This window comes from Eleutherodactylus coqui, chromosome 4 (genome assembly GCF_035609145.1).
Source record: "Eleutherodactylus coqui strain aEleCoq1 chromosome 4, aEleCoq1.hap1, whole genome shotgun sequence".
Lineage (NCBI taxonomy): Eukaryota > Metazoa > Chordata > Amphibia > Anura > Eleutherodactylidae > Eleutherodactylus > Eleutherodactylus coqui.
Genome location: NC_089840.1, coordinates 267,971,224 through 267,998,200, shown reverse-complemented (window position 1 = coordinate 267,998,200; position 26,977 = coordinate 267,971,224). Strand labels below are relative to the sequence as shown.

General features: G+C 45.5%; 1 protein-coding gene across 1 annotated transcript; it reads left to right on the top strand.

Moving 5' to 3' along the window:
• The first annotated feature begins 1,187 nt into the window (after positions 1-1,187).
• Positions 1,188-26,152, top strand: LOC136626683 (pregnancy zone protein-like). Its single transcript, XM_066601702.1, has 9 exons — positions 1,188-1,247; positions 1,571-1,738; positions 4,426-4,534; positions 6,997-7,026; positions 8,651-8,720; positions 11,905-12,136; positions 23,601-23,724; positions 23,832-23,950; positions 25,847-26,152. Exons 1-9 carry the CDS (start codon positions 1,188-1,190, stop codon positions 25,952-25,954), a joined length of 1,020 nt encoding a protein of 339 aa, XP_066457799.1. The 3' UTR covers positions 25,955-26,152.
• Positions 26,153-26,977: the final 825 nt, after the last annotated feature.

The following is a 26,977-nucleotide window of genomic DNA, read 5'->3' as shown; positions in this document are numbered from 1 at the left end:
TCTCCTCCAGTTACTCTCAATGGGTGACATTGGTTACTGCAAACCCCGCAATGATGAGGAGACTGAATGGAACTCTGGTCGCGGAAAAAACGTGCTGACGTTCACTTTTAATGGGGCTGACGGAAATACCTCAGTCATTCGCTGCTTGGGAATTTCCATCAGCTCCATTGAAATTAATGGAGCGTTGACCGCGCACAGTTGGCCAGCACTCCATTTATTTTGACATCACTGCGGGAGGAGAAGCAACCCCTGCAGTGACAGGCAGGGGGGCACACGGGACCACCGTTTTTGACATAGATTAGAGTCTCGGCAGTGAGAGCCCCACTAATCAGTAAGTTATCTCCTATCTTGTTGATAGTGCATAACTTGTAGTCTTGGTCCAACCCCTTTAAGGGGATTGTCTCATGATGTTTATCTGTTTCAATGTATCTAATTAGAGACCTTTCACAGGGGCCAGAAGTAGCCCGCAGGACGCAACGCAAGCCGAGGTAAATTACAGATCAAAATGCACATGCTACCTGCGGCCTTTGATGCAGAATTGAAAATGGCTTAAAAGCTGCCTACAATTCCGCATCAAAATAGTTAGACCTGTAGAATTTGGTTGGAATTCCGCAGCTGCGGATTCAGGTGTGTCCTACAGGCTAAACTGGCCCATGTGAAGGCACCCTTAAGGTTCAACACAAGGATCGGTCCTCAGAGACTTCCAGACGGAGGGGTTCCTCTGACAAATTAGGCATACAGTGTTTCCCCAAAAATGACCCTGTCTTAAAATAATTTTTGCCCCAAAAGAGGCACTGGGTCTTATTTTCAGGGAAGTCTTATTTTAGTTACCTAGCAGGCTCGTCTAGGTCCCTCTCACCGCTCTCCGGAGGTCTGCACTGTTCTTCAGCCACAACCACTTGCACATCACTTCCTGGTTACGGAATTCATAAATCCCGTCTCCAAGAAGCGATGGCTGTGGTTCTCGAGCGCCGTGCTCAACCAGTCAATGCAGCGCTCGATGAACCAATCACAGCCATCATCAAGTGCTGCATTGATGGGCTGAGTTGCAGCGCTCGTAGAACCAGTCAACAGCCATCGGATCATTGAGGCGGGATTTATGAATTGGCTAGCGAGGCATTTGAGAACCAATCACAGCCATCGCCTTCTGGAGGTGCGATTTATGAATCCTGTCACAGGAAGTGATGATGTATGAGTGGCTAGGATTTCGAGGACTGCAGAAACAGCGCAGACCTCCCGAGAGTGGTGTGAGAGACCCAGAACGCAACTGCTAAGTAATGGGATAGGGCCAAAGACAGGGAATCACAGATCTTCTCTGCAGCCCCCCCCCCCCCCCCCCCTTCCCGTTTGCACACAGACACGACAGCTTTGAATTCAGTATTCCAGACCCCACTTCAAACAGCTTGAAAATTACACCAAAAGCGTGCCGGTAGCACTGATCAAATGGTTGTAGCTCCGGTTCTGAGTTGAATGAGCTCAGTTTGTCCAAATATATATATTTGCATTTCAGGGTGAATGTTTTTTAGCCCCAGTTCAGCTGCTCAGCGCTTTGTAACAACCTGTCTTACAGATATTTAGTTGGATTCGGTATTATATGTATGGGATGAAAATTGGAGACTTTGACTTAAGTGAACCTAAGATCCCTTGTGAGAATGGAAATCAAGTAAAGTTTCATGATGGAAGATATTGTGTGCCTACCAGCTCCCCTACGGATAGCGACGCAAACAGCATTTTCGAGGTGAGTGCAAATTACGGGTGAATCTGCATGTTGCACAGAATCGAAGACATTCAAGGTGCGGTGCTTAGAACACATTTTTCCTAAAAATATGGATAACAATTGGATAACAATTTTTTTTCAACGGGTGAGATTTCTGCAGGCTTGCAGAAAAAGAGAACACGCTGTGATTTTTCTATCGCTGCGAGATACAAAACCGTACATGTAAATAGACCCATTAATAACAATGGGGTCTATTTCAGTGTGATACCCAAATCGTGCCCGTGTGAATGCACCCTAAAAGCTGATTATTGGGCCGTGAAACTTGTTAATATCGTCTCTAGAGATGAGCGAGCGTACTCGGCCACGCCCCTTTTTCGCCCGAGTAACGCGATTTTCGAGTACTTCCGTACTCAGGCGAAAAGATTCGGGGGGTGCCGTGGGTGAGTGGGGGGTTGCAGCGGGGAGTGGGGGGTAGAGGGAGAGAGAGGGCTCCCCCTGTTCCCCGCTGCTACCCGCCACGCCGCCCCCCGGCGCCCCCCGAATCTTTTCACCCGAGTACTGAAGTACTCAAAAATCGCGGTGCTCGATCAAGTAATTACTCGAAACGAGTACGTTCGCTCATTTCTAAATTCGTCTCACATCACTTCGGGAAAGTTGCCATCCTTCGCAGCGGCGAAAAGGATTGCGGAGTGTTTCCTAGCACTCGCATCACACTCGTGTGCTCCTTGCACGCTGTGTGATGCTTTGTCAGCCCTATTGAAAACAATGGGTGATCCGAAGGAACACCCAAAGATAGGACATGCCGGGTTAAAGAGTCGGCAATGTGTATGACCCTCTTCAAAAGAATGGGGTTCATATTTGTACTTCTCACAATGCACAAATCTTGCACAATTTTCTCGGCCGTATGAAAGTGGCTTAAGGGCTCCTACCCACTATGTGGTTTTTTGAATGGGACTTTCTAATGTTAAAATCGCATCGCACAAAAATCGCAAGTTTGTACATGTGCAATTTTTGTGCCATGCAGTTTTAACATTAGAAAGTCCGATTGACAAAAAAACCAGCGATATTGCAGTGTTAAAAAAAAAAGCTCGTGGGTAAAAGCCCTAAGTGAAGCCTGTCTTAACTGGACAACTCTCTTAGCATATGTTATGAATAGCTGATGACTGTCAGGGTCTGCCACTCGGGATCCCCGCCGTACAGCTGATCCCTGTTCCCGCTGTCAGTGCAGACCGAAATGGAAACAAATAGCGCAGTTCGTATTGCAGCGGTCCAGTTTATTTCTGAAGGCATGGGAGCAGTTCCTGTAGTACCAAACTGCAGTGATGACAGCTCTGTCTTGCTTCCAGTGCTGTCCACACTGACAGCGGGCCGGGATCAACTGACCTGTGGCCATCCCAAGCAACGGACTCCAATGAAGACTGATCATCAAAAACAAATATCCAGAGAACCCCTTTAACCAATGAAAAAAATGCTGATTTTTGTAATTTTTTTGCTTCCACTTTTCAAATGTCATAACTTTTTAATGTTTTTATTAACATAGCCATATGATGGCTTGCTCTTTGCGGGTGAGATATAGGTTTTATTGGTATCAAGTTGGGTTGAATATAATGTATTATAGAACTTTGTAAAGATGCTTCAGTGCCAATTATGTATTTTTTTCTACATCCCATTAGTTGACTTGAATCTGTGATCCTATAATCACTCATATAATATACTGCAGTACTTTTGTATTGCATTGTGTTATTCCCTATCTTTCACACTGACAGACATAAGAAGTCCGGAGTCTACTCATGGGCCTCTAGTCACTATGACAATGCATAGGCTTTCAGTGATGGTATTGTGGAGGACCGATAACATGAGGGAGGGAGGTCCTGCTTTTTTTGTTAACCATTTACATGCCAGATCAGCATTGTATGCTGCATTTAATAGGGTTGCACCACAATAAACTTTTATCACCTTCTCATGGGATATGTGAAAAAAGTCTGATTGTGGAGGGTACCACCAAGCCAAGATTGGGGGTCCGATGTCTGCATTTCCTCCTCACTGAGGGTCCACTGCATCCTTCACAGTGAGGAGGAGACTGAATAGGGCTGTACATCTGCAACGCTGCTCTGTTGCACTTTAATGCGACTGCTGGAGACCGCTGCTTGTACTTAGCTATTTTCATCAGCTCCATAGAAATGAATAAGGTGGTGCTGCTGAATTTTATCATATCTCCCAAGGGACCCTCTTTTGAAGGAACAGTCCCTATTTTTGACCCAAGTTGAAGAGGTAACATGTAATCGGTCCCATTTGCAACATTTATTGACCAGTTTCTGCTGTAAATTGCTTGATAAATTTGCCACAATATACGGTTTGCTCTTAAAGGGGTTTTCAAAGCTAAAACTATTACTGACCTATCCTCAGGACAGACCGCCAATAACAGACTTTAAGACCTTTGATCCCAGATTGAGAAGTTATTAAAATTATTTATTACATGGCAGTTTCCAAGTAGAAACAGCGACGCACCTCTCCTATGGGTTGTGTCTGGTATTGCAATTCAGTTACATGCAAGCGAATAGGGCTGAGCCCTAATACCACACACGCCCTGTGGAGGGGTGCGGCGCTGTGTTTGGAGGGACAAAGCAAAGTTTTTCTACAATCCCTTTTAATATAGTAATTAATTCAGCTAGAATAAACTCACGTCTCGCCATTTCATCTCATTTCAGGAATACAAAATCGTCACTGTGAGCAATCTCCGGTTACAAAAACCACAAATCTGTGGAATGGAGAGTTACGATAGTCCCATATACCCGTATGGTGCTTACGGTTTAAATGGTAACTATTAGAACTTCTACTCTATACGCCCGTCTCCCATTTGAACACATGTAAAATCTGTTCCGCGTGACACTCGCGGACTTTGCTGTCGAATCGTTGTTGATTTGCAGTGCCTTCCCAGCTAAAAAATCCCGCCACGTCTGAATGCGCCGTTCTCACGACCGTGTTTACACGCACAAAATGTGCGCTCTCAGAGCACAGAGAATAGAACCCATTGATTTCAACGGGTTTGTTCTCAGGGGCGGTTTTGTATGCGCATTTACAGCACAGAAGAAAGCAGAACCTGCGCTATCTTTCTGTGTTTTGCGCAGCAAAGGCCACCATAGAAATTTATGAGAGATGCGCAAATACTGAAAGGGAAAGCATGAAATCCTGTGCAAAACCGCAAAAAAACCCCACACATCTGGATCTTGCTAGGCTAATTAATGCACGTAAGGGGTGTGTCGAGCACGTGTGTGAACTGGACCTGCGTGCGCAAAAAGTACAGTATTATTTACAGACAGGAGTGCAAATGTACCTCATCCAACCTTGTTCATGCGCAAATATGTTGTGCTGTGGCGAACGTATTTACCCATACAGCTGTGTGAAGCCGTCCCTATTGTTAAAGGGGTTTCTCCAGCAGAGTTTTGCCAGTTTTCTGTGTAAATAAAAGCGTGAAGTTGGCGCAGTCACAATTTTGTGAGAAAAAAACTCAATTTCGTCAAAATTGTAATTTACGAATGTCAAAATTCTGGCATAACTCAGTTAACAGATCTTTTTCCCATAAAGCTAAAACGCCCCTCCAGTCCGGGATTGGAGGGGGCTATATTAGCTGCTGTTCTCTGCCGATGTCCTTCTGATCCCAGTTTGTGATCCCGTTTTCTGTCATCCAAGATAGCTACCCTCTGATTGGCCAGGACTAATCACATGAGCAGTGCTGGCCAATCAGAAGGCAGGTATAGTGCATTGGTGGTCTAGATTAGAATCCGGATTAGGTAGTTTGAGGACTGTGTTTGCTGTCTTTGATGGCTGTAAATATGACCCAGAACCAGCAGTTCAGAGGGGCATCAGTACAAAACACCAACTCCAGAATAGTATAACCGCCCCCCCCCCCCCTTCTCCCACCCTTCTCCCACTCTCCCCCCGCTCCCAGAACAAAATTTTGTCCTGAAACTGGAGAGTCACTGTAAATGATAGAATTCTTTCTTCCTGTAGCCACCATCAAGGGTCGTATGCTGTAACCTCTGAATTTCCCTCTAATGGTAGATGCAAGCAACCAAATTGCATCATTCATGGCCGGTTGCACCAAAGCTTTGATCTGAGATCAACAAGAATTGAAAGGGGTTGTCCCATTACACAAGGTTTTGCTGCAGGAAGCAGGCAGCTCTGTACACTGCACAGAGGCCCAGGTTTATAGTGTAGGCTGAGTCCTAATGAAGTGAATGGGACTTAGCCTGCAATACCAACCCAGGCCACTGTGCTATGTACGGAGCTGTCTGATTCCTGCATCAAAAGAGCTAGAAGTGGGACAACACGTTTAAGCCAAGTTCAACAGCTTGTCACAGTTTAACTAAACCTGGATCAACAGCATGGTTGGTGCAACCAGTCCTTAAAGAAGCTTTTTTTTTTGGACTAAAAAGAAAAATATTGGGGGACCGGAAAAGTTGCAAAATAAAGAAATAAACCATACTTACTTGTTTCAGTGGACCATCTTGCAGCACAGCATCCCCATTCCCCGCTGATCCGACCCGTCAGAAGCTCCTGGTCATGTGCTCTTTAGTTTGCACACGACTGCTGAGTCAATCACAGACTTCAACTATTATTCCGCCATTAAAATAACAAGTGACCGCAGAAGCCTGTGATTGGCTGAGCAATGAATGGCATGTGACCGCTGGAGTTTCCTCTGGGATCAGGGAGATGGGGACTGGGTCTGCTGAGCTGGACCAAGGAACACCGAAGCAAATGAGAATGTCAGCTTTTTTGATTTTCAATATTTCCAGCCCCTAAAATGTTATGTTTTAGTCCCTGAAAGTTGCTTTAACTTTAGGTCATTACTAGGAATTCGGAGCTCTATTTCAGAAAAATTGAGTTTGGACCTCTCTAAAAATATATTAAAGTGTAACTAAACATTTTAAAAGGTTTTGATATGTCAGACGTTTTGATTGGTGAGGGTCAGCATGCTGAGACCCCCACCGATCGCTAAAAGGAACTTTGCAGAAGTGCTCAGCAGTAGTCCCTGTACAGACTCTATAGACTCGCTATGGAGCCCATAGACCACTCCGAGCAGTGATGGAAACCGCTACAGAGATCAGAGGAGCGCCTCAGAGATTGGTAAAAGCCTCAGTCCCAGCACCTCACCCATCAAAATCATTATCACATGAAAAACTGTAATGACTTACGGTAAATGAATTTTAACAAAATGCTCTGATTATGTAGTTTTTTTTCTTCTAAATGATGTTTTATCATTTTATTTCTCTCCTCAGCACGAACGGCCTTTGCTGATACTGCAGGCGGTAGGCCTTATATTTTGTACTGTATACTATACTGTAGAAATTGCACCTATATTGAATTAGAGCCCCCACGCTGAATATGGTGGGTGGATGTGATCAAGGGGAAATAGACAAGTGCCCTGTGCTATGCTATTTCCATGACACCCATAGAAGTCAATGGGAGTTGCACAAACAGCATAGTACAGCTAGCTGTTTTCATAAATGGGGAAATCAGTAGTGTTCCTATCTTGGCCATGTTTGGCTAACATGGGGATACTCCTTTGCTTCTGAGCCATGGTGGCATCAAATGGTGAGCACCAAGACACAAATAGGCAAGTTTATGTAGTAAGAATATAAAGTCGCTGTCACTATCAGACGTCTGGAAGGGAATGAACTGATTGTTATTACTATGGGCTTTGTACTAGAAACCCCCAGGTTGTGTCATTAGTGTAGTCCCCAATAACAAAAGCTTGCAGGTTAGGGTAGCAGAGTTAAACCAATATGGCTATGGGTTTGGGCAAGCGGCAGTAAAAAAAGGAAAGGCAGAAAACAGGCCGGGTCAGTTCAGATGTAGCAAAGGAAAATCATCTGCACACAAACGAGAACATATAGACCTTGTTGTTCAGTCAGGGTAAAGGTGGAAAAGATAAGGTTAAGTGGTTATAACTAACTTTATGCTTTTGGGACCCCAATTGTTATGCCATTGACCTGGGACAGTGATGCTGCTTTTTCAGATAGCAAAAAAGACTTGAATTTAAAGGGGTTGTTCAAATAATCCACAAGAAAATTCTGAGTTAATAGTGGGGTTCCCATGTTTATGGAAAAAGAGGGTACTTCTTGGGATGGCGGGACCACTCCCAAAATGTGGCGTGTTTGGGATGGATGGCAAGACTGAGCAGTGTAGATGTGAGGCAGAAAAAAAACAGCTGCAGCATTGTCTTTCTTTGTATCTCTTTGCTCCAAATCATTGTTTCAAAGACCTGTGTAAAGGGTCGGACATTGATTTGCAGGAATGCTACCATCCACTAGGTGGCACGGCAGAGGCACTGTTCCTTCTTCCTTATTTGCATATATATCCCAGAGGAGCATGGATGATTTTATAAGACGCCTTATAGACGCTCTCCTTAAGGTGTGATTATACCCTTCCCAACCCACGTCACGGGCCTCTCACTAGCCAAGCCAGAATTCTACTGCACACTGATGAGGGACAAAAACCCCGAAACAGTTGTCTGTGTATGGATTCTGGCTTGGTTTTCAATTCCCAACCTGTGTTACAAAGTCCTGTATAAAGGATTGGACGTTGATTTGCCGGAATCCTGCCATCCACTAGGTGGTGCTGCAGAGGTATTGTTCCATCTTTCTAATTTGCATATCTCTGCTTCTCTCTCACTCCCCCCTTGCCATAGACTTCTATGGACAGCATGTCAGTAAACTGACTGATTTTAGTAGTTTATCAGGGTGAGTGAATATTGTAGGAAAGAGGAGGGAGAATGAAAGGTGCCTGAAAAGTGGATACAGTTTATCACAAAGTTTCTGATATTTGCCTGTATTATAGATTTATGCTAAGAGTGCTGAACTACAGTGAGCATTTCATAATAGGACAATTATGTTGCATTTCCTTACAGTATCTCATTTCTTCTCTCTTCAGGACCGGCTACCATTTCAACTGTTCGTATGTATTTTGATAGCGCATTTGCATTTAAGGAAACAACTTTAGGGTAACTATAACTACTCACTTAAAAACTTATACTAGACAGTGAAACCTCTTTGAGACAATTATCCAAAATGGTATTCAAAAATGGTGTTCTAGCTGGGGTGGCCTTCTCAAAGATGACCAGTGCGCTGAGTATATGATGGAGCTGAGATCTGGTTGAGATAAAGGGGTCTTTTGGAGACGTTTCACTATAGTTTATGGAGTCACAAAATGCTGAAAAAACTAAGTTTTATAATGTTTTTTGCTTGCATCTCGTTTATCATCACTGGCTGCATTGTTTTCTATGAGAGGATTTTCTCTGTCTAAGGCCTTTTATCCACTAGCAATATTTTTCCCTGCGATGCGACAGCGATGATTATGAAACCAAGGATTTTCAGTGGTTTCATACTCATTTGCAATTTTTCACTCCAGCTTCGCATCGCAAAGAAGAAATCTGCGATATCGCTCAGTCTTTTCAATGGGGTCGGCAGCAGCGCTAGCCCCATTGAAAACATAGGGAGTATATCGCTGACTTCTGCCACAGCTGTGGCAGGGGTTTCCTTCACCCCCGCGGGGACCGCGAGGATGAAGGAATCCTCTGCCACAGCTGTGACAGCTGTGGCAGAAGTCAGCGATATTATACCATTGCTTTCAATGGGGTCAACGCTGCTGCTGCCGACCCCATTGAAAGCACTGGGTTGTAGGCAACCCCCGCAGCATGATTTTCGAGGAAGGGCTTGAAATATAAGCCCTTCCCGGAAAATCATCCCTAAGTGGTGAAAAAAAAAATAAAAATATTTACCTTTTCTCCGCTTAGGCGCATCCTCCGTCTGGCTCCCCTCCACTGCTCTCAAGCTCTTTTAACAGGCGGGGATTTAAACATCCCCACCTCCTGAAAGGGCTGTACTGATTGGCTGAGTGCTCAGCAAATTACAGGCAGTGCTTAGCTATTTATTGATCCCCACAGGGATGAAGGAAACCCCTGTGACAGCTGTGGCAGAAGTTTTCAATGCAGCTGCCGCTGGCCCCATTGAAAACACTGAGCGATTTCACTCGCTCTCACCGCACAAGAAAAAAAAAACGCTAGTGGGTAAAAACCCTAAGGGTGGTTTCACATAGGCGAGAAAATTGCGCAATTTATGCCTGCTGCAATAGTCAGTAAAAAAGCAGATTATGAAATCAATGCTTTACAAAGGTTTCCTTCCCAACTGCGATGTTTTCACTGATGTGATGTTGAGAGAACAAAAAATCGCGGCACGCTCTACCGATTTTTTTATGTCCTATCTTTCCTTATCAAGCCCGTTTCTTATCTCAATGCAATAAACTTTTAGAAAGTCTCATTGACTTTTGCGATAAAAGCGAGATTTTATCACAGGCTGCAGCAATAAAAAAAAGGGTGAAAAATGACAGAAACAAGGACACGATTTTGCTGTGGTTTTCTCTGATTTTCTCTATTATCAATAACACTCTGATATCTAACATTTACCCAATTGAAAATCCACTGAACTATTAGAGAATTGAAAAGACTGTCACCTAATTTTAGCGCTAAAAGCTAAGCTTTTATACTTACCTGCCCCGTTGTTCCCTTGGTGTTGGCGCTGGAAGCCACTGCTCAGTGCATTGAGCAGTGTTGCTAAGTACCGTAGTCTGCCCATCATACAATTAAAAGGGGCGGACTACTTAGCGCACTGCTCAATGCAGTGAGCCGCGGCTTTCCACGGTAACACTGGAGGAACAACAGGGAAGGTAAGTATAATACTTCCATCTCTGGACTCAGCGAGTCACCTACTTTTAACCCATAAACTTAGCTTATAGAACTAAATGTAGGTGCCAGATTCCCCTTAAATCAAATCAATAACTTCTCTATAAGCTCTTTATGTGAAGCTCTATCAAAGGCTTTACTGAAATCTATAGAGACAATTTCTACAGCACAGCCTTCATCCTCCACTCCCGCCCATCTGTCTGTGCACACCGCAGCATAGTTATCTCTGGGATACTCCCCTATCAGGAGAACCGGGATCCACTGAGCCCCATGCAATTCCCTCCCAGGTGCCCACTGATCGGATATTTCATAGAATCATAGAATGGTAGAGTTGGAAGGAACCTCCAGGGTCATCGGGTCCAACCCCCTGCTCAATACAGGATTCACTAAATCATCCCAGACAGATATTTGTCCAGCCTTTGTTGGAAGACTTCCATTGAAGGAGAACTCACCAGCTTCTGCGGTTACCTGTTCCACTCATTGATCACCCTCACTGTCAGAAAGTTTTTTTCTAATATCTAATTTGCATCTCCTCCATTTCAGATTAATCTCATTGCTTCTGGTCCTCCCTTGTACAAATGAGAATAGGGCTGATCCCTCTGCACTGTGACAGCCCCTCAGATATTTGTAAACAGCTATTAATTCTCTTCTCAGCCTTCTTTTTTGCAAGCTAAACATTCCCAGATCCTTTAACTGTTCCTCATAGGACACAATTTGCAGACCGCTTACCATCTTAGTAACTCTTCTCTGAACTTGCTCCAGTTTGTCTATGTCTTTTTTAAAGTAGGGTGCCCAGAACTGGACACAGTATTCCAGATGAGGTCTGACTAAGGAAGAGTAGAGGGGAATAATGACCTCACCTGATCTAGACTCTATGCCTCTCTTAATACATCCCAGAATTGTCTTTGCCTTTTTGGCTGCTGCATCACATTGTTGACTCCTGTTCAGTCTATGATCTATTAGTATACCCAATGATGAGTTCAGTGCTACATTTTTCCTGGTGAAATTCATTGCCAGTTTTCAAACCGCCAAACCATTTTCATTTATATGGGTGTTTCCACACTTTTGAGATATGCTATACTGCAAAAGAAACACATATATACCACTACAGCTCATCTCGATGTATGTCCCCGGATCCAAACCCCACTAATCATAATGCAAATCCTAGTTTAATTACCATAACAACCCCTATTCATATGACCTATAAGTCAAATGCAGGTCATAAATGGAGGACCCTCGTATGGGACCCACCTAGCTGCCAGAACTAAGAAATACGTCACAAGAGCAGTACCAGCTCTGGTGGATCCTATGCATTTCATGGATGGCCATTCATTGATAGTCTTACATTGACTACTAATGTGTGTCTAAATTCATTGCTGGGTTGGAAATGCCGCACCCCTCGTGATCAACTTACTCAACATTGTCCTACTACATTTATAACCCTTAGGCCAGATGGTGAAGGAACCGTAACAGACAAGTGCCCGGACTCTATCACCAGTTGGAAGAGTTGTGTGTTTTGTATCTCAGAAAAGGAAGGTCTGGGTTTGGCCAAGGAGACTGCAGAAATGATAACAATATTACCAATCTTCCTGGAAGTGGGATCACCAAAGTATTGCACCAGAGGAGAAAAGTTCTACATAGATGTAACTGTTGTAAACAACATGGACAAGTGCATTGAGGTAATACACTCTTTACACTATCTCAGGTCTTCAAGGTAGACAGAGACTAGTATTTAAGCCGACTGCAGGGGCGAGCTACAATGCTAATGTAAAAGGCATACGCAAAACGGCTAAAAGATGCACTATAATACAACAGACCACACAGGAGAGCCGACACCACCTCTATATACTGCACCACACAGGAGAGCCGACAGCTCCTCTATATACTGCACCACACAGGAGAGCCGACAGCTCCTCTATATACTACACCACACAGGAGAGCCGACAGCTCCTCTATATACTACACTGCACAGGAGAGCTGACAGCTCCTCTATATAGTACACCGCATGTGAGAGCCGACAGCTCCTCTATATACTAAACCTCATAGGAGAGCCGACAGATCCTCTATATACTACACCACATAGAAGAGCCGACAGATCCTCTATATACTACACCACACAGAAGAGCCAACAGCTCCTCTGTACACTATACCACATTGGAGAGCCGAGAGCTCCTCTATATACTACACCACATAGGAGAGCCGACAGCTCCTCTATATACTACACCACACAGGAGAGCCAACAGCTCCTCTATATACTACACCACACAGGAGAGCCGACAGCTCCTCTATATACTACACCAAACAGGAGAGCTGACAGCTCCTCTATATAGTACACCGCATGTGAGAGCCGACAGCTCCTCTATATACTACACCTCATAGGAGAGCCGACAGATCCTCTATATACTACACCACATAGAAGAGCCGACAGATCCTCTATATACTACACCACACAGAAGAGCCAACAGCTCCTCTGTACACTATACCACATTGGAGAGCCGACAGCTTCTCTGTATGCTACACCACACAGGAGAGCCGACAGCTCCTCTATATACTACACCATACAGGAGAGCCAACAGCTCATCTATATACTACACCACACAGGAGAGCCGACAGCTCCTTTATATACTACACCACACAGGAGAGCCGAAAGCCCCTTTGTATACTACACCGCACAGGAGAGCCGACAGCTCTACTATATACTACACCACACAGAAGAGCCAACAGCTCCTCTATATACTACACCACACAGGAGAGCCGACAGCACCTCTATATACTGCACCACACAGGAAGGCCGACAGCTCCTCTCTACAGTACACCGCATGTGAGAGCCGACAGCTCCTCTATAAACTACACCTCATAGGAGAGCCGACAGATCCTCTATATACTACACCACACAGGAGAACCGACAGCTCCTCTACATACTAGACTACACAGGAGAACCGACAGCTCCTCTACATACTAGACTACACAGGAGAGCCGACAGCTCCTCTATATACTACACCAAATAGGAGAGCCGACAGCTCCTCTATATACTACACCGCACAGGAGAGCCAAAAGATCCTCTATATATTACACCACACAGAAAAGCCAACAGCTCCTCTATATACTACACCTCATAGGAGAGCCGACAGACCCTCTATATACTACACCACACAGGGGAGCCGACAGCTCCTCTATATACTACACTGCACAGGAGAGCCGACAGCTCCTCTATATACTACACCACACAGGAGAGCCGACAGCTCCTCTATATGCTACACCACACAGGAGTGCCGACAGCTCCTCTCTATACTACACCGCACAGGAGAGCCGACAGCTCCTCTATACACTACACCACACAGAAGAGCCGACAGCTCCTTTATACACTATACCACACCAGTAAGCAGACAGCTGCTCTATATACTACACCACACAGGAGAGACCCCAGCTCCTCCATATACTACACTACACAGGAAAGCCGACAGCTCCTCCATACATTGCACAACACAGGGAGTCGACAGATGCTCTATATACTACATCGCACAGAAGAGCCCACAGCTCCTCTATATATTACACCTCACAGGAGAGCCGACAGCTCTCTCCATATAATACACCACACAGGAGTGCCGACAGCTCCTCCATATACTGCACCACGCATGAGAGTCGACAGATCCTCTATATATTACACCACACAGGAGAGCCGACAGCTCCTCTATATACTACAGCACACAGGAAGGCGGACAGCTCCTCTATATACTACACCACACAGGGGAGCCGACAGCTGCTCTATATACTACACCACATAGGAGAGCCGACAGCTCCTCTATATACTACACCACACAGGAGAGCCAACAGCACCTCTATATACTGCACAACACAGGAAGGCCGACAGCTCCTCTATATACTACACCACACAGGGAAGCCGACAGCTCCTTTATATATTACACCGCACCGGAGAGCTGACCGCTCCTCTATATACTTCACCACACAGAAGAGCCAACAGCTCCTTTATATACTACACTGCACAGGAGAGCCGACAGCTCCGCTATATAGTACACCGCATATGAGAGCCGACAGCTCCTCTATATACTACACCTTATAGGAGAGCCAACAGATCCTCTAAATGCTACACCATACAGGAGAGCCGACAGCTCCTCTATATACTACACTACACAGAAGAGCCGACAGTTCCACTATACACTACACCACATAGGTGAGCTGACAGCTCCTCCATATACTACACCACACAGGAGAGCCAGCAGATCCTCTATATTTTACACCATACAGAAGAGCCAACAGCTCCTCTATATACTACACCACACAATAGAGCCGACAGCTCCTCCATATACTACAACACACAGGACAGCCAACAGCTCCTCCATATACAGCATCACACATGAGAGTCGACAGATCCTCTATATACTACACAACACAGGAAAGTCAACAGCTTCTTTATATACTACACCACACAGGAGAGCCGACAGCTCCTCTATATACTACACCACACAGGAGAGCCAACAGATACTCTATATATTACACCACCCAGAAAAGCCAACAGCTCCTCTATACACTACACCTCATAGGAGAGCCGACAGATCCTCTATATACTACACTACACAGGAGAGCCGACTGCTCCTCTATATACTACACTACACAGGAGAGCCGACAGCTCCTCTATATACTACACCACACAGGAGAGACGACAACTCCTCTATATACTACACCACACAGGAGAGCCGACAGCTCCTCTCTATAGTACACCACACAGGTGAGCCGTCAGCTCCTCTATACACTACACCACACAGAACAGCCGACAGCTCCTTTATACACTACAGCACACCAGAAAGCAGACAGCTGCTCTATATACTACACCACACAGGAGAGACCACAGTTCCTCCATATACTACACCACACAGGAGAGCCAACAGCTCCTTTATATACTACATCAAACAGGAGAGCCGACAGCTCCTCTATATTCTACATCACATATATGCTACACTATACAGGAGAGCCGACAGCTCCTCTATATACTACACCATACAAGAGAGCCAACAGCTCCTCCATATACTACACCACACAGGAGAGCCGGCAGCTCCTCCATATACTGCACCACACAGGAGAGCCGACAGCTCCTTTATATACTACACCACATAGGAGAGCAGACAGCTCCTCCATATACTACACCACACAGGAAAGCCGACTGCTTCTCTATATACTGCACCACACAGGAGAATCGACAGATCTTCTATATACTACACCACACAAGAGAGCCGACAGCTCCTCCATATACAGTACTTCGCCACATAGGAAAGTCGACAGCTTTTTTATATACTACACAATACAGGAGAGCCCACAGCTCTATATACTACACCACACAGGAGAGCCGACAGCTCCTCTATATACTACACCACACAGTAGAGACGACAACTCCTCTATATACTACACCACACAGGAGAGCCGACAGCTCCTCTCTATAGTACACCACATAGGTGAGCCGTCAGCTCCTCTATACACTACACCACACTGGAGATCCCAGAGCCTCTCTCTGTACTACACCACACAGGAGAGCCGACAGCTCCTCTATACACTACACCACACAGAACAGCCGACAGCTCCTTTATACACTACACCACACCAGAAAGCAGACAGCTGCTCTATATACTACACCACACAGGAGAGACCACAGTTCCTCCATATACTACACCACACAGGAGAGCCAACAGCTCCTTTATATACTACACCAAACAGGAGAGCCGACAGCTCCTCTATATTCTACATCACATATATACTACACCATACAGGAGAGCCGACAGCTCCTCTATATACTACACCATATAAGAGAGCCGACAGCTCCTCCATATAGTACACCACGCAGGAGAGCCAACAGCTCCTCTTCCAGCCCCTCTATGCACTACACCACACAAGAGAGCCGAGAGCTCCTCCATATACTGCACCACACAGGAGAGTCGACAGATCCTCTATATACTAAACAACACAGGAGAGCCGACAGCTCCTCTATATACTACACCACACAGGAGAGCCGACAGCTCTTCTATATACTACATCACATATATACTACACCATACAGGAGAGCCTACAGCTCCTCTATATACTACACCACACAGGAAAGCCGACAGCTCCTTTATATACTACACCACACAGGAGAGCCGACAGCTCCCCTATATTCTACACCACACAGGAGAGCCGACAGCATCTCTATATACTACACCACACAGGAGAGCCGACAGCTCCTCTATATACTACACCATACAGGAGAGCTGACAGCTCCTCTATATACTTCACCACACAGGAGAGGCGACAGCTCCTTTATATACTACACAACAAAGGAGAGCCAACAGCTCCCCTATATACTACACCACACAGGAGAGCCGACAGCTTCTCTATATATTACACCACACAGGAGAGCCGTCAGCTCCTCTATATACTACACCACACAGGAGAGCCGTCAGCTCCTCTATATACTATACCACACAGGAGAGCCGACTGATCCTTTATATACTACAACAGACAGGAGAGCTGACAGCTCCTCTATATACTACACCACAGAGAGAGCCCACAGCTCCTTTTTTATCCTACACCACACAGAAGAGCCAACATCTCCTCTATAAACTACACCCCACAGGGGAGCCGACAGTCCCTCTATACACTACACCACACAGGAGAGCCGACAGCTCCTTATATACTACACTAGACAGGAGAGCCGACAGCTGCTCTATATACTACACCACACAGGAGAGCCGACAGCTCCTCTATATACTACACCACACAGGAGAGACGACAGCTCCTCTATATACTACACCACACAGGAGAGCCTACAGCTCCTCTATACACTACACCACACAGAAGAGCCGACAGCTCCTTTATACACTATACCACACCAGAAAGCAGACAGCTGCTCTATATACTACATCACACAGCAGAGACCACAGTTCCTCCATATACTACACCACACAGGAAAGCCGACAGCTCCTCCATATACTACACCACACAGGAGAGCCAGCAGATCCTCTATATTTTACACCATACAGAAGAGCCAACAGCTCCTCTATATACTACACCTCATAAGAGAGCCGACAGATCCAATATATACTACACCACACAATAGAGCCGACAGCTCCTCCATATACTACAACACACAGGACAGCCAACAGCTCCTCCATATACAGCATCACACATGAGAGTCGACAGATCCTCTATATACTACACAACACAGGAAAGTCAACAGCTTCTTTATATACTACACCACACAGGAGAGCCGACAGCTCCTCTATATACTACACCACACAGGAGAGCCAACAGATACTCTATATATTACACCACCCAGAAAAGCCAACAGCTCCTCTATATACTACACCTCATAGGAGAGCCGACAGATCCTCTATATACTACACTACACAGGAGAGCCGACAGCTGCTCTATATACTACACCACACAGAAGAGCCGACAGCCCTTCTATACACTACACCACACAGAAGAGCCGACAGCTCCTTTATACACTATACCACACCAGAAAGCAGACAGCTGCTCTATATACTACATCACACAGCAGAGACCACAGTTCCTCCATATACTACACCACACAGGAAAGCCGACAGCTCCTCCATATACTACACCACACAGGAGAGCCAGCAGATCCTCTATATTTTACACCATACAGAAGAGCCAACAGCTCCTCTATATACTACACCTCATAAGAGAGCCGACAGATCCAATATATACTACACCACACAATAGAGCCGACAGCTCCTCCATATACTACAACACACAGGACAGCCAACAGCTCCTCCATATACAGCATCACACATGAGAGTCGACAGATCCTCTATATACTACACAACACAGGAAAGTCAACAGCTTCTTTATATACTACACCACACAGGAGAGCCGACAGCTCCTCTATATACTACACCACACAGGAGAGCCAACAGATACTCTATATATTACACCACCCAGAAAAGCCAACAGTTCCTCTATATACTACACCTCATAGGAGAGCCGACAGATCCTCTATATACTACACTACACAGGAGAGCCGACTGCTCCTCTATATACTACACTACACAGGAGAGCCGACAGCTCCTCTATATACTACACCACACAGGAGAGACGACAACTCCTCTATATACTACACCACACAGGAGAGCCGACAGCTCCTCTCTATAGTACACCACACAGGTGGGCCGTCAGCTCCTCTATACACTACACCACACAGAACAGCCGACAGCTCCTTTATACACTACACCACACCAGAAAGCAGACAGCTGCTCTATATACTACACCACACAGGAGAGACCACAGTTCCTCCATATACTACACCACACAGGAGAGCCAACAGCTCCTTTATATACTACATCAAACAGGAGAGCCGACAGCTCCTCTATATTCTACATCACATATATGCTACACTATACAGGAGAGCCGACAGCTCCTCTATATACTACACCATACAAGAGAGCCAACAGCTCCTCCATATACTACACCACACAGGAGAGCCGGCAGCTCCTCCATATACTGCACCACACAGGAGAGCCGACAGCTCCTTTATATACTACACCACATAGGAGAGCAGACAGCTCCTCCATATACTACACCACACAGGAAAGCCGACTGCTCCTCTTTATACTGCACCACACAGGAGAGTCGACAGATCTTCTATATACTACACCACACAAGAGAGCCGACAGCTCCTCCATATACTTCGCCACATAGGAAAGTCGACAGCTTTTTTATATACTACACCATACAGGAGAGCCCACAGCTCTATATACTACACCATACAGGAGAGCCGACAGCTCCTCTATATACTACACCACACAGTAGAGACGACAACTCCTCTATATACTACACCACACAGGAGAGCCGACAGCTCCTCTCTATAGTACACCACATAGGTGAGCCGTCAGCTCCTCTATACACTACACCACACTGGAGATCCCAGAGCCTCTCTCTGTACTACACCACACAGGAGAGCCGACAGCTCCTCTATACACTACACCACACAGAACAGCCGACAGCTCCTTTATACACTACACCACACCAGAAAGCAGACAGCTGCTCTATATACTACACCACACAGGAGAGACCACAATTCCTCCATATACTACACCACACAGGAGAGCCAACAGCTCCTTTATATACTACACCAAACAGGAGAGCCGACAGCTCCTCTATATTCTACATCACATATATACTACACCATACAGGAGAGCCGACAGCTCCTCTATATACTACACCATATAAGAGAGCCGACAGCTCCTCCATATAGTACACCACGCAGGAGAGCCGACAGCTCCTCTTCCAGCCCCTATATGCACTACACCACACAAGAGAGCCGAGAACTCCTCCATATACTGCACCACACAGGAGAGTCGACAGATCCTCTATATACTAAACAACACAGGAGAGCCGACAGCTCCTCTATATACTACACCACACAGGAGAGCCGACAGCTCTTCTATATACTACATCACACAGGAAAGCCGACAGCTCCTTTATATACTACACCACACAGGAGAGCCGACAGCTCCCCTATATTCTACACCACACAGGGGAGCCGACAGCATCTCTATATACTACACCACACAGGAGAGCCGACAGCTCCTCTATATACTACACCACACAGGAGAGCCGACAGCTCCTCTATATACTACACCATACAGGAGAGCTGACAGCTCCTCTATATACTTCACCACACAGGAGAGGCGACAGCTCCTTTATATACTACACAACAAAGGAGAGCCAACAGCTCCCCTATATACTACACCACACAGGAGAGCCGACAGCTTCTCTATATATTACACCACACAGGAGAGCCGTCAGCTCCTCTATATACTACACCACACAGGAGAGCCGACAGCTCCTCTATATACTACACCACACAGGAGAGCGAACAGATACCCTATATATTACACCACCCAGAAAAGCCAACAGCTCCTCTATATACTACACCTCATAGGAGAGCCGACAGATCCTCTATATACTACACTACACAGGAGAGCCGACTGCTCCTCTATATACTACACTACACAGGAGAGCCGACAGCTCCTCTATATACTACACCACACAGGAGAGACGACAACTCCTCTATATACTACACCACACAGGAGAGCCGACAGCTCCTCTCTATAGTACACCACACAGGTGAACCGTCAGCTCCTCTATACACTACACCACACAGAACAGCCGACAGCTCCTTTATACACTACACCACACCAGAAAGCAGACAGCTGCTCTATATACTACACCACACAGGAGAGACCACAGTTCCTTCATATACTACACCACACAGGAGAGCCGACAGCTCCTTTATATACTACACCACATAGGAGAGCCGACAGCTCCTCTATATACTACACCATACAGGAGAGCTGACAGCTCCTCTATATACTTCACCACACAGGAGAGGCGACAGCTCCTTTATATACTACACAACAAAGGAGAGCCAACAGCTCCCCTATATACTACACCACACAGGAGAGCCGACAGCTTCTCTATATATTACACCACACAGGAGAGCCGTCAGCTCCTCTGTATACTACACCACACAGGAGAGCCGTCAGCTCCTCTATATACTATACCACACAGGAGAGCCGACTGATCCTTTATATACTACAACAGACAGGAGAGCTGACAGCTCCTCTATATACTACACCACAGAGAGAGCCCACAGCTCCTTTTTTATCCTACACCACACAGAAGAGCCAACATCTCCTCTATAGACTACACCCCACAGGGGAGCCGACAGTCCCTCTATACACTACACCACACAGGAGAGCCGACAGCTCCTTATATACTACACTAGAAAGGAGAGCCGACAGCTGCTCTATATACTACACCACACAGGAGAGCCGACAGCTCCTCTATATACTACACCACACAGGAGAGACGACAGCTCCTCTATATACTACACCACCCAGGGGAGCCGACAGCTCCTCTATATACTACACCACACAGGAGAGCCGACAGCTCCTCTATACACTACACCACACAGAAGAGCCGACAGCTCCTTTATACACTATACCACACCAGAAAGCAGACAGCTGCTCTATATACTACACCACACAGAAGAGCCGAAAGCCCCTCTATACACTACACCACACAGAAGAGCCGACAGCTCCTTTATACACTATACCACACCAGAAAGCAGACAGCTGCTCTATATACTACATCACACAGCAGAGACCACAGTTCCTCCATATACTACACCACACAGGAAAGCCGACAGCTCCTCCATATACTACATCACACAGGAGAGTCGACTGATGCTCTATATACTACACCGCACTGGAGAGCCGACAGCTCCTCTATATACTACACCACGCAAGAGAGCCGACAGCTCCTCCATATACTAGACCACACAGGAGAGCTGACAGCTCCTCTATATACTACATCACATATATACTACACCATACAGGAGAGCCGACAGCTCCTCTATATACTACACCACACAGGAAAGCCGACAGCTCCTTTATATACTACACCCAAACAGGAGAGCCGACAGCTCCCCTATATACTACACTACACAGGAGAGCCGACAGCATCTCTATATACTACACCACACACGAGAGCAGACAGCTCCTCTATATACTACACCATACAGGAGAGCCGACAGCTCCTCTATATACTACAACACACAGGAGAGCCGACAGCTCCTTTATATACTACACCACAAAGGAGAGCCAACAGCTCTCCTATACACTGCACCACACAGAAGAGCCGACAGCTCCTCTATATACTACACCACACAGGAGAGCCGACAGCTTCTCTATATACTACACCACACAGGAGAGCCGGCAGCTTCCCTATATACTACACTACACAGGAGAGCCGACAGCATCTCTATATACTACACCACACACGAGAGCCGACAGCTCCTCTATATACTACACCACACAGGAGAGCCGACAGCTCCTCTATATACTACACCACACAGGAGAGCCGACAGCTCCCCTATATACTACACCACACAGGAGAGCCGACAGCTCCCCTATATACTACACCACACAGGAGAGCCGACAGCTCCTCTATATACTACACCATACAGGAGAGCCGACAGCTCCTCTATATACTACACCACACAGGAGAGCCGACAGCTCCTTTATATACTACACCACAAAGGAGAGCCAACAGCTCCCCTATATACTATACCACACAGGAGAGCCAACAGCTTCTCTATATATTACACCACACAGGAGAGCCGACAGCTTCTCTATATACTACACCACACAGGAGAGCCGTCAGCTCCTCTATATACTACACCACACAGGAGAGCCAACAGATCCTTCATATACTACAACAGACAGGGGAGCCGACAGCTTCTCTATATACTACACCACACAGTAGAGCTGACAGCTCCTCTATATACTACACCACACAGGAAAGCCAACAGCTCCTCTATATACTACGCCACAGAGAGAGCCCACAGCTCCTTTATTTACTACACCACACAGAAGAGCCAACATCTCCTCTATAAACTACACCACACCGGGGAGCCGACAGTTCCTCTATACACTACACCACATAGGAGAGCCGACAGCTCCTCTATATACTACACCACACAGCAGAGCCGACAGCCCCTCTATATACTACAGCACACAGGAGAGCGGACAGATCCTCTATATACTACACCACACAGGAGAGCCGACAGCTCCTCTATATACTACACCACACAGGAAAGCCCACAGCTCCTTTATATACTACACCCAAACAGGAGAGCCGACAGCTCCTCTATATACTACACCACACAGGAGGACCGATAGCTCCTCTATATACTACATCACACAGTAGAGCCAACAGACCCTCTATATACTACACCACACAGGAGAGCCGACAGCTCCTCTATATACCACACTACACAGGAGAGCCGACTGCTCCTCTATATACTACAGTACACAGGAGAGCCGACATCTCCTCTATATACTACACCACACAGGAGAGCCAACAGCTCCTCAATATACTACACCACACAAGAGTGCAGACAGCATTTTTATATACTACACCACACAGGAGTGCAGACAGCATTTCTATATACTATGCCATACAGGAGAGCCAACATCTCTTCTTTAAATTAAATATGTTATATAAAAACATAGCAAAACTGTAAAGTACTATTACTTTAATGTCAATATTTTTGCTTCTGCTCAGTTTCAGATAAGTTTTGACATTTCTGCTGCCTGTGAGGTGATGTCCTCCAGTGACGATGATGTGACCTGTATATGTAAAGGGAAAAGGACCACTAAGCATTTTCTAATCAAATGCAACACAATAGGTGAGAATTCTGTTATTTTTTTACCATTAAGATTCTTTTTGCACTTTTAATTTTTTTATGTCATGGATATTTCTGATTCATTCAGCTGGTCACTTCTGTCATTAAAGGTGATGCGAAGATTATAGTATCTGCATACACAAAAACTATTTCTGACAAATGTGGTGGGCCCGATGATGTTTCTGTGTCACGTCGTCAAGACACCGTTAAAATGATCTTTATTGTAGAGGTAAGGGCTGTGTGTTCTGTTTCAACTACAGGCCCTGATTGTTACTTTTGCGTTTTATTTTTCCAGAAATTAATTGTGCGTGTGAATACATTATATGTTTTAAGATATCTTAGAACGGCTTTCCGGAACCTGTAGTTCTCCTTTCTCTGCCTAGTAGGTTTCTTAAAATATTAAGAAACCTCCTCAATCTCTAAAAATTGTACCTAGTGTAAATCAATAACTGAAAAACAAGGAGGAAAGTAACATAGTATGCTTGGCTGAAACAAGACAAGCGTCCATCCAGTTCAGCCCGTTTGCACCTCCCTCCCACTTGTTGATCCACAGAAAGGCACAAAATCCAAGTGTACAGAAGCCAATTTACCCTCAATCTGGGGGAAAAAATTCCTTCCTGACTCCATAATGGCCGTCAGAGTAATCCATGGATCATCTTTTTAGATTAACAACCCTTCTTGTTATTTAATTTCTATATGCTGAAATATCATAGCGCTCTAACAAGTCATCTAGTCCCCTTTTAAACTCCTCTTTCGATTCTGCCATCACCCCTTCCTCAGGCAGAGAGTTCCACAGTCTCACTGCTCTTACAATAAGGAACCCCCTTCTGTGTTGGTGATGAAACCTTCTTTCTTCTAGACGTAGCGGATGCCCTCTTGTTACCGTCATAGTCCTGGGTATAAACAGATCCTGGGACAGATCCTTGTATGTAGCTGCAGCTTCTCATGCAATGTTTCATGAGTGATGGACAGGGAAGATGGAGCACCAGACATAACACCCCACCCTTCAATATCTCTACATTCAATCTGTAAATGGAAACATAAATAGTCCTGCTGACACAGATGTTTGACTTATTAAAGGAGAAAGTCTTGGAGGGGTTCTCCAGGACTTTTACTATTGATAACATATCCTCAGGTTAGGACATCAATAGTTGATTGGCTGGGGTCCACTACTTGGGAAAGCCGCTGATCAGCAGATCGCCAGGCCCACTGTCAGTGCAGACAGCATAGGAAGTAGATAGTGCTGTCATTACTGCAGCAGCCTGGTTGGGTACTACAGGCACAGCTCCCATTCAGTTCAATGCCAACTGTGTTTGCAGTACCAAACCAACTTCCTATGATATGGAAAGCACTATCTGCTTCCAGCACTGTCCGCGCTAACATCGGGTCTGGTAATCAGATGATAGGCAGCAATCCTGAGTGGCAGACCCTGCTAATCAACTATTGATGACCTATACTGAGAATAGGTCAACAATAGTAAAAGTCCTGGAGAACCCCTTTAATGCACTCTTATGAGCTGTGTAATGCTGTCAGCTGGACATGGTCTGGCCTGGTTTTTAGTCTTCGTAGAGAGCAAATAGACCTTAAAAAACATATATATTCACATCTTAGTGTATGGCCAAGGTTTCCAAGGTGTTATAATGGAATTGAGTTTAAAGAATGGCTTTGGGGATTTGCTTGTATTCATCCACCAGAGCAATAGTTACTTTATACACTGAGCCTCATATAAGCTCAGTGTTGATAAGACTGATGTTGATATGCCTTATGGGGTAATATTCCTCTGATGTAATCTAATAATGAAGCACTCCCCACCACCCACAATGACAATGGGAATCGCTCACGGTCATCTTGGTTTTGAGTGCTAATGCTCCCTCGGGAAACCTCAATCCATAAAACTTTTTGAAAGTTTCTTCTACACTCATTTTGAACTTGTCGTGTTCTTTGACTACTGCTTCCTAAAGAACTGATGCTGTTGCTTCTACACACCAACACTTCACAATAACAGCACATATTGTTGACCAGTAAGCTCTAGAGTTCCTTTTAAACTAGGTATGAAGATGATTTTTAGGACGTTTAGCATTTATTTTAATTCATACTTAAGTATACTTTTCCATTCTTTAACAAGTCTGATGGAATGCCAAGACAAGACACCACCAGTTGGCTGATTCTAGTGACAAGTAAGAACATAAATATGGGTAATATGAGTTTTGCTGAGATTTTCAAGAATGTGTAAAGGGGATATAAGACATACTAGCTTATATACCCGGTGTTGCCTGATAGTCTTGCTGCCCTTGATTCACTCTCTCTGTATTTCTCTTTTTGAATTCAAGGTTGATTCTGTTCTAAGGTCTCTGCGTTTTCCTATGGAAACAGCCTCACATCCCTTTATCCCCGCCGCGGCTGTCACAGCCACGGCAGAAGATCGCAATATTCTCCCACTGTCTTCAATGGGGCCGCCGCCGGCCCCATTGAATACATTGGGCGATATCGAAAAAAAGGAAGGACATGCTGCGATTTTGTTTTTCCTGCATAGCATCGCAACGCAGTGCCATGCAAAAACATTACAAATGTGAATGAACCTATTCAAAAGAATGGGTTTCATATGTGTGCGAGATTTATGTGTCACACGACGCACAAATCCCACACGATTTTCTCGCCAGTCTGAAGGCGCCCTTACAAGATCACATGTCATCTTCCATTTACCAAGACTGCCAGGCTAGGTTTTAAATATCCAACAAAGTTTTTTGGTTTTTTTTAGATCAAAATGGCCATTTTATTTCTCTTTGTTTAATCCACAAGTTCATTAAAGGGGTTCCCCAGGACTTTTACTACTGATGACTTATCCTAAGGATAGGTCATTAATAGTTGATCATGGGGGCTCTGACCACTCAAGATCCCCACCGATAAGCTGATTCCTGGGTGTGTTGTCAGTATCGACAGCGCTGGAAGCAGATAGCGCTGTCAACATTGCAGCGGCCTATTTTGGAACCGCAGGCACAGTGCATTGCATTCAATAGGAACTGTGCCTCCAGCGCCAAACTGGTCCACTTCAATACGGACAGCATCATCTACTTCCAGCACTGAAAGTGGGTCTGAAAATCAGCTGATTGGTGGGGATCCCAAGCGGCGGACCCCTATCCTGATGAAACGTCGTTAATTGTAAAAGTACTTGAGAACCTCTTAAACCCCTCTGCACCCTATAATGTACATGTACGTCATGGGAAGCCAGAGGTTAACATGAAATGCCATATGTGAC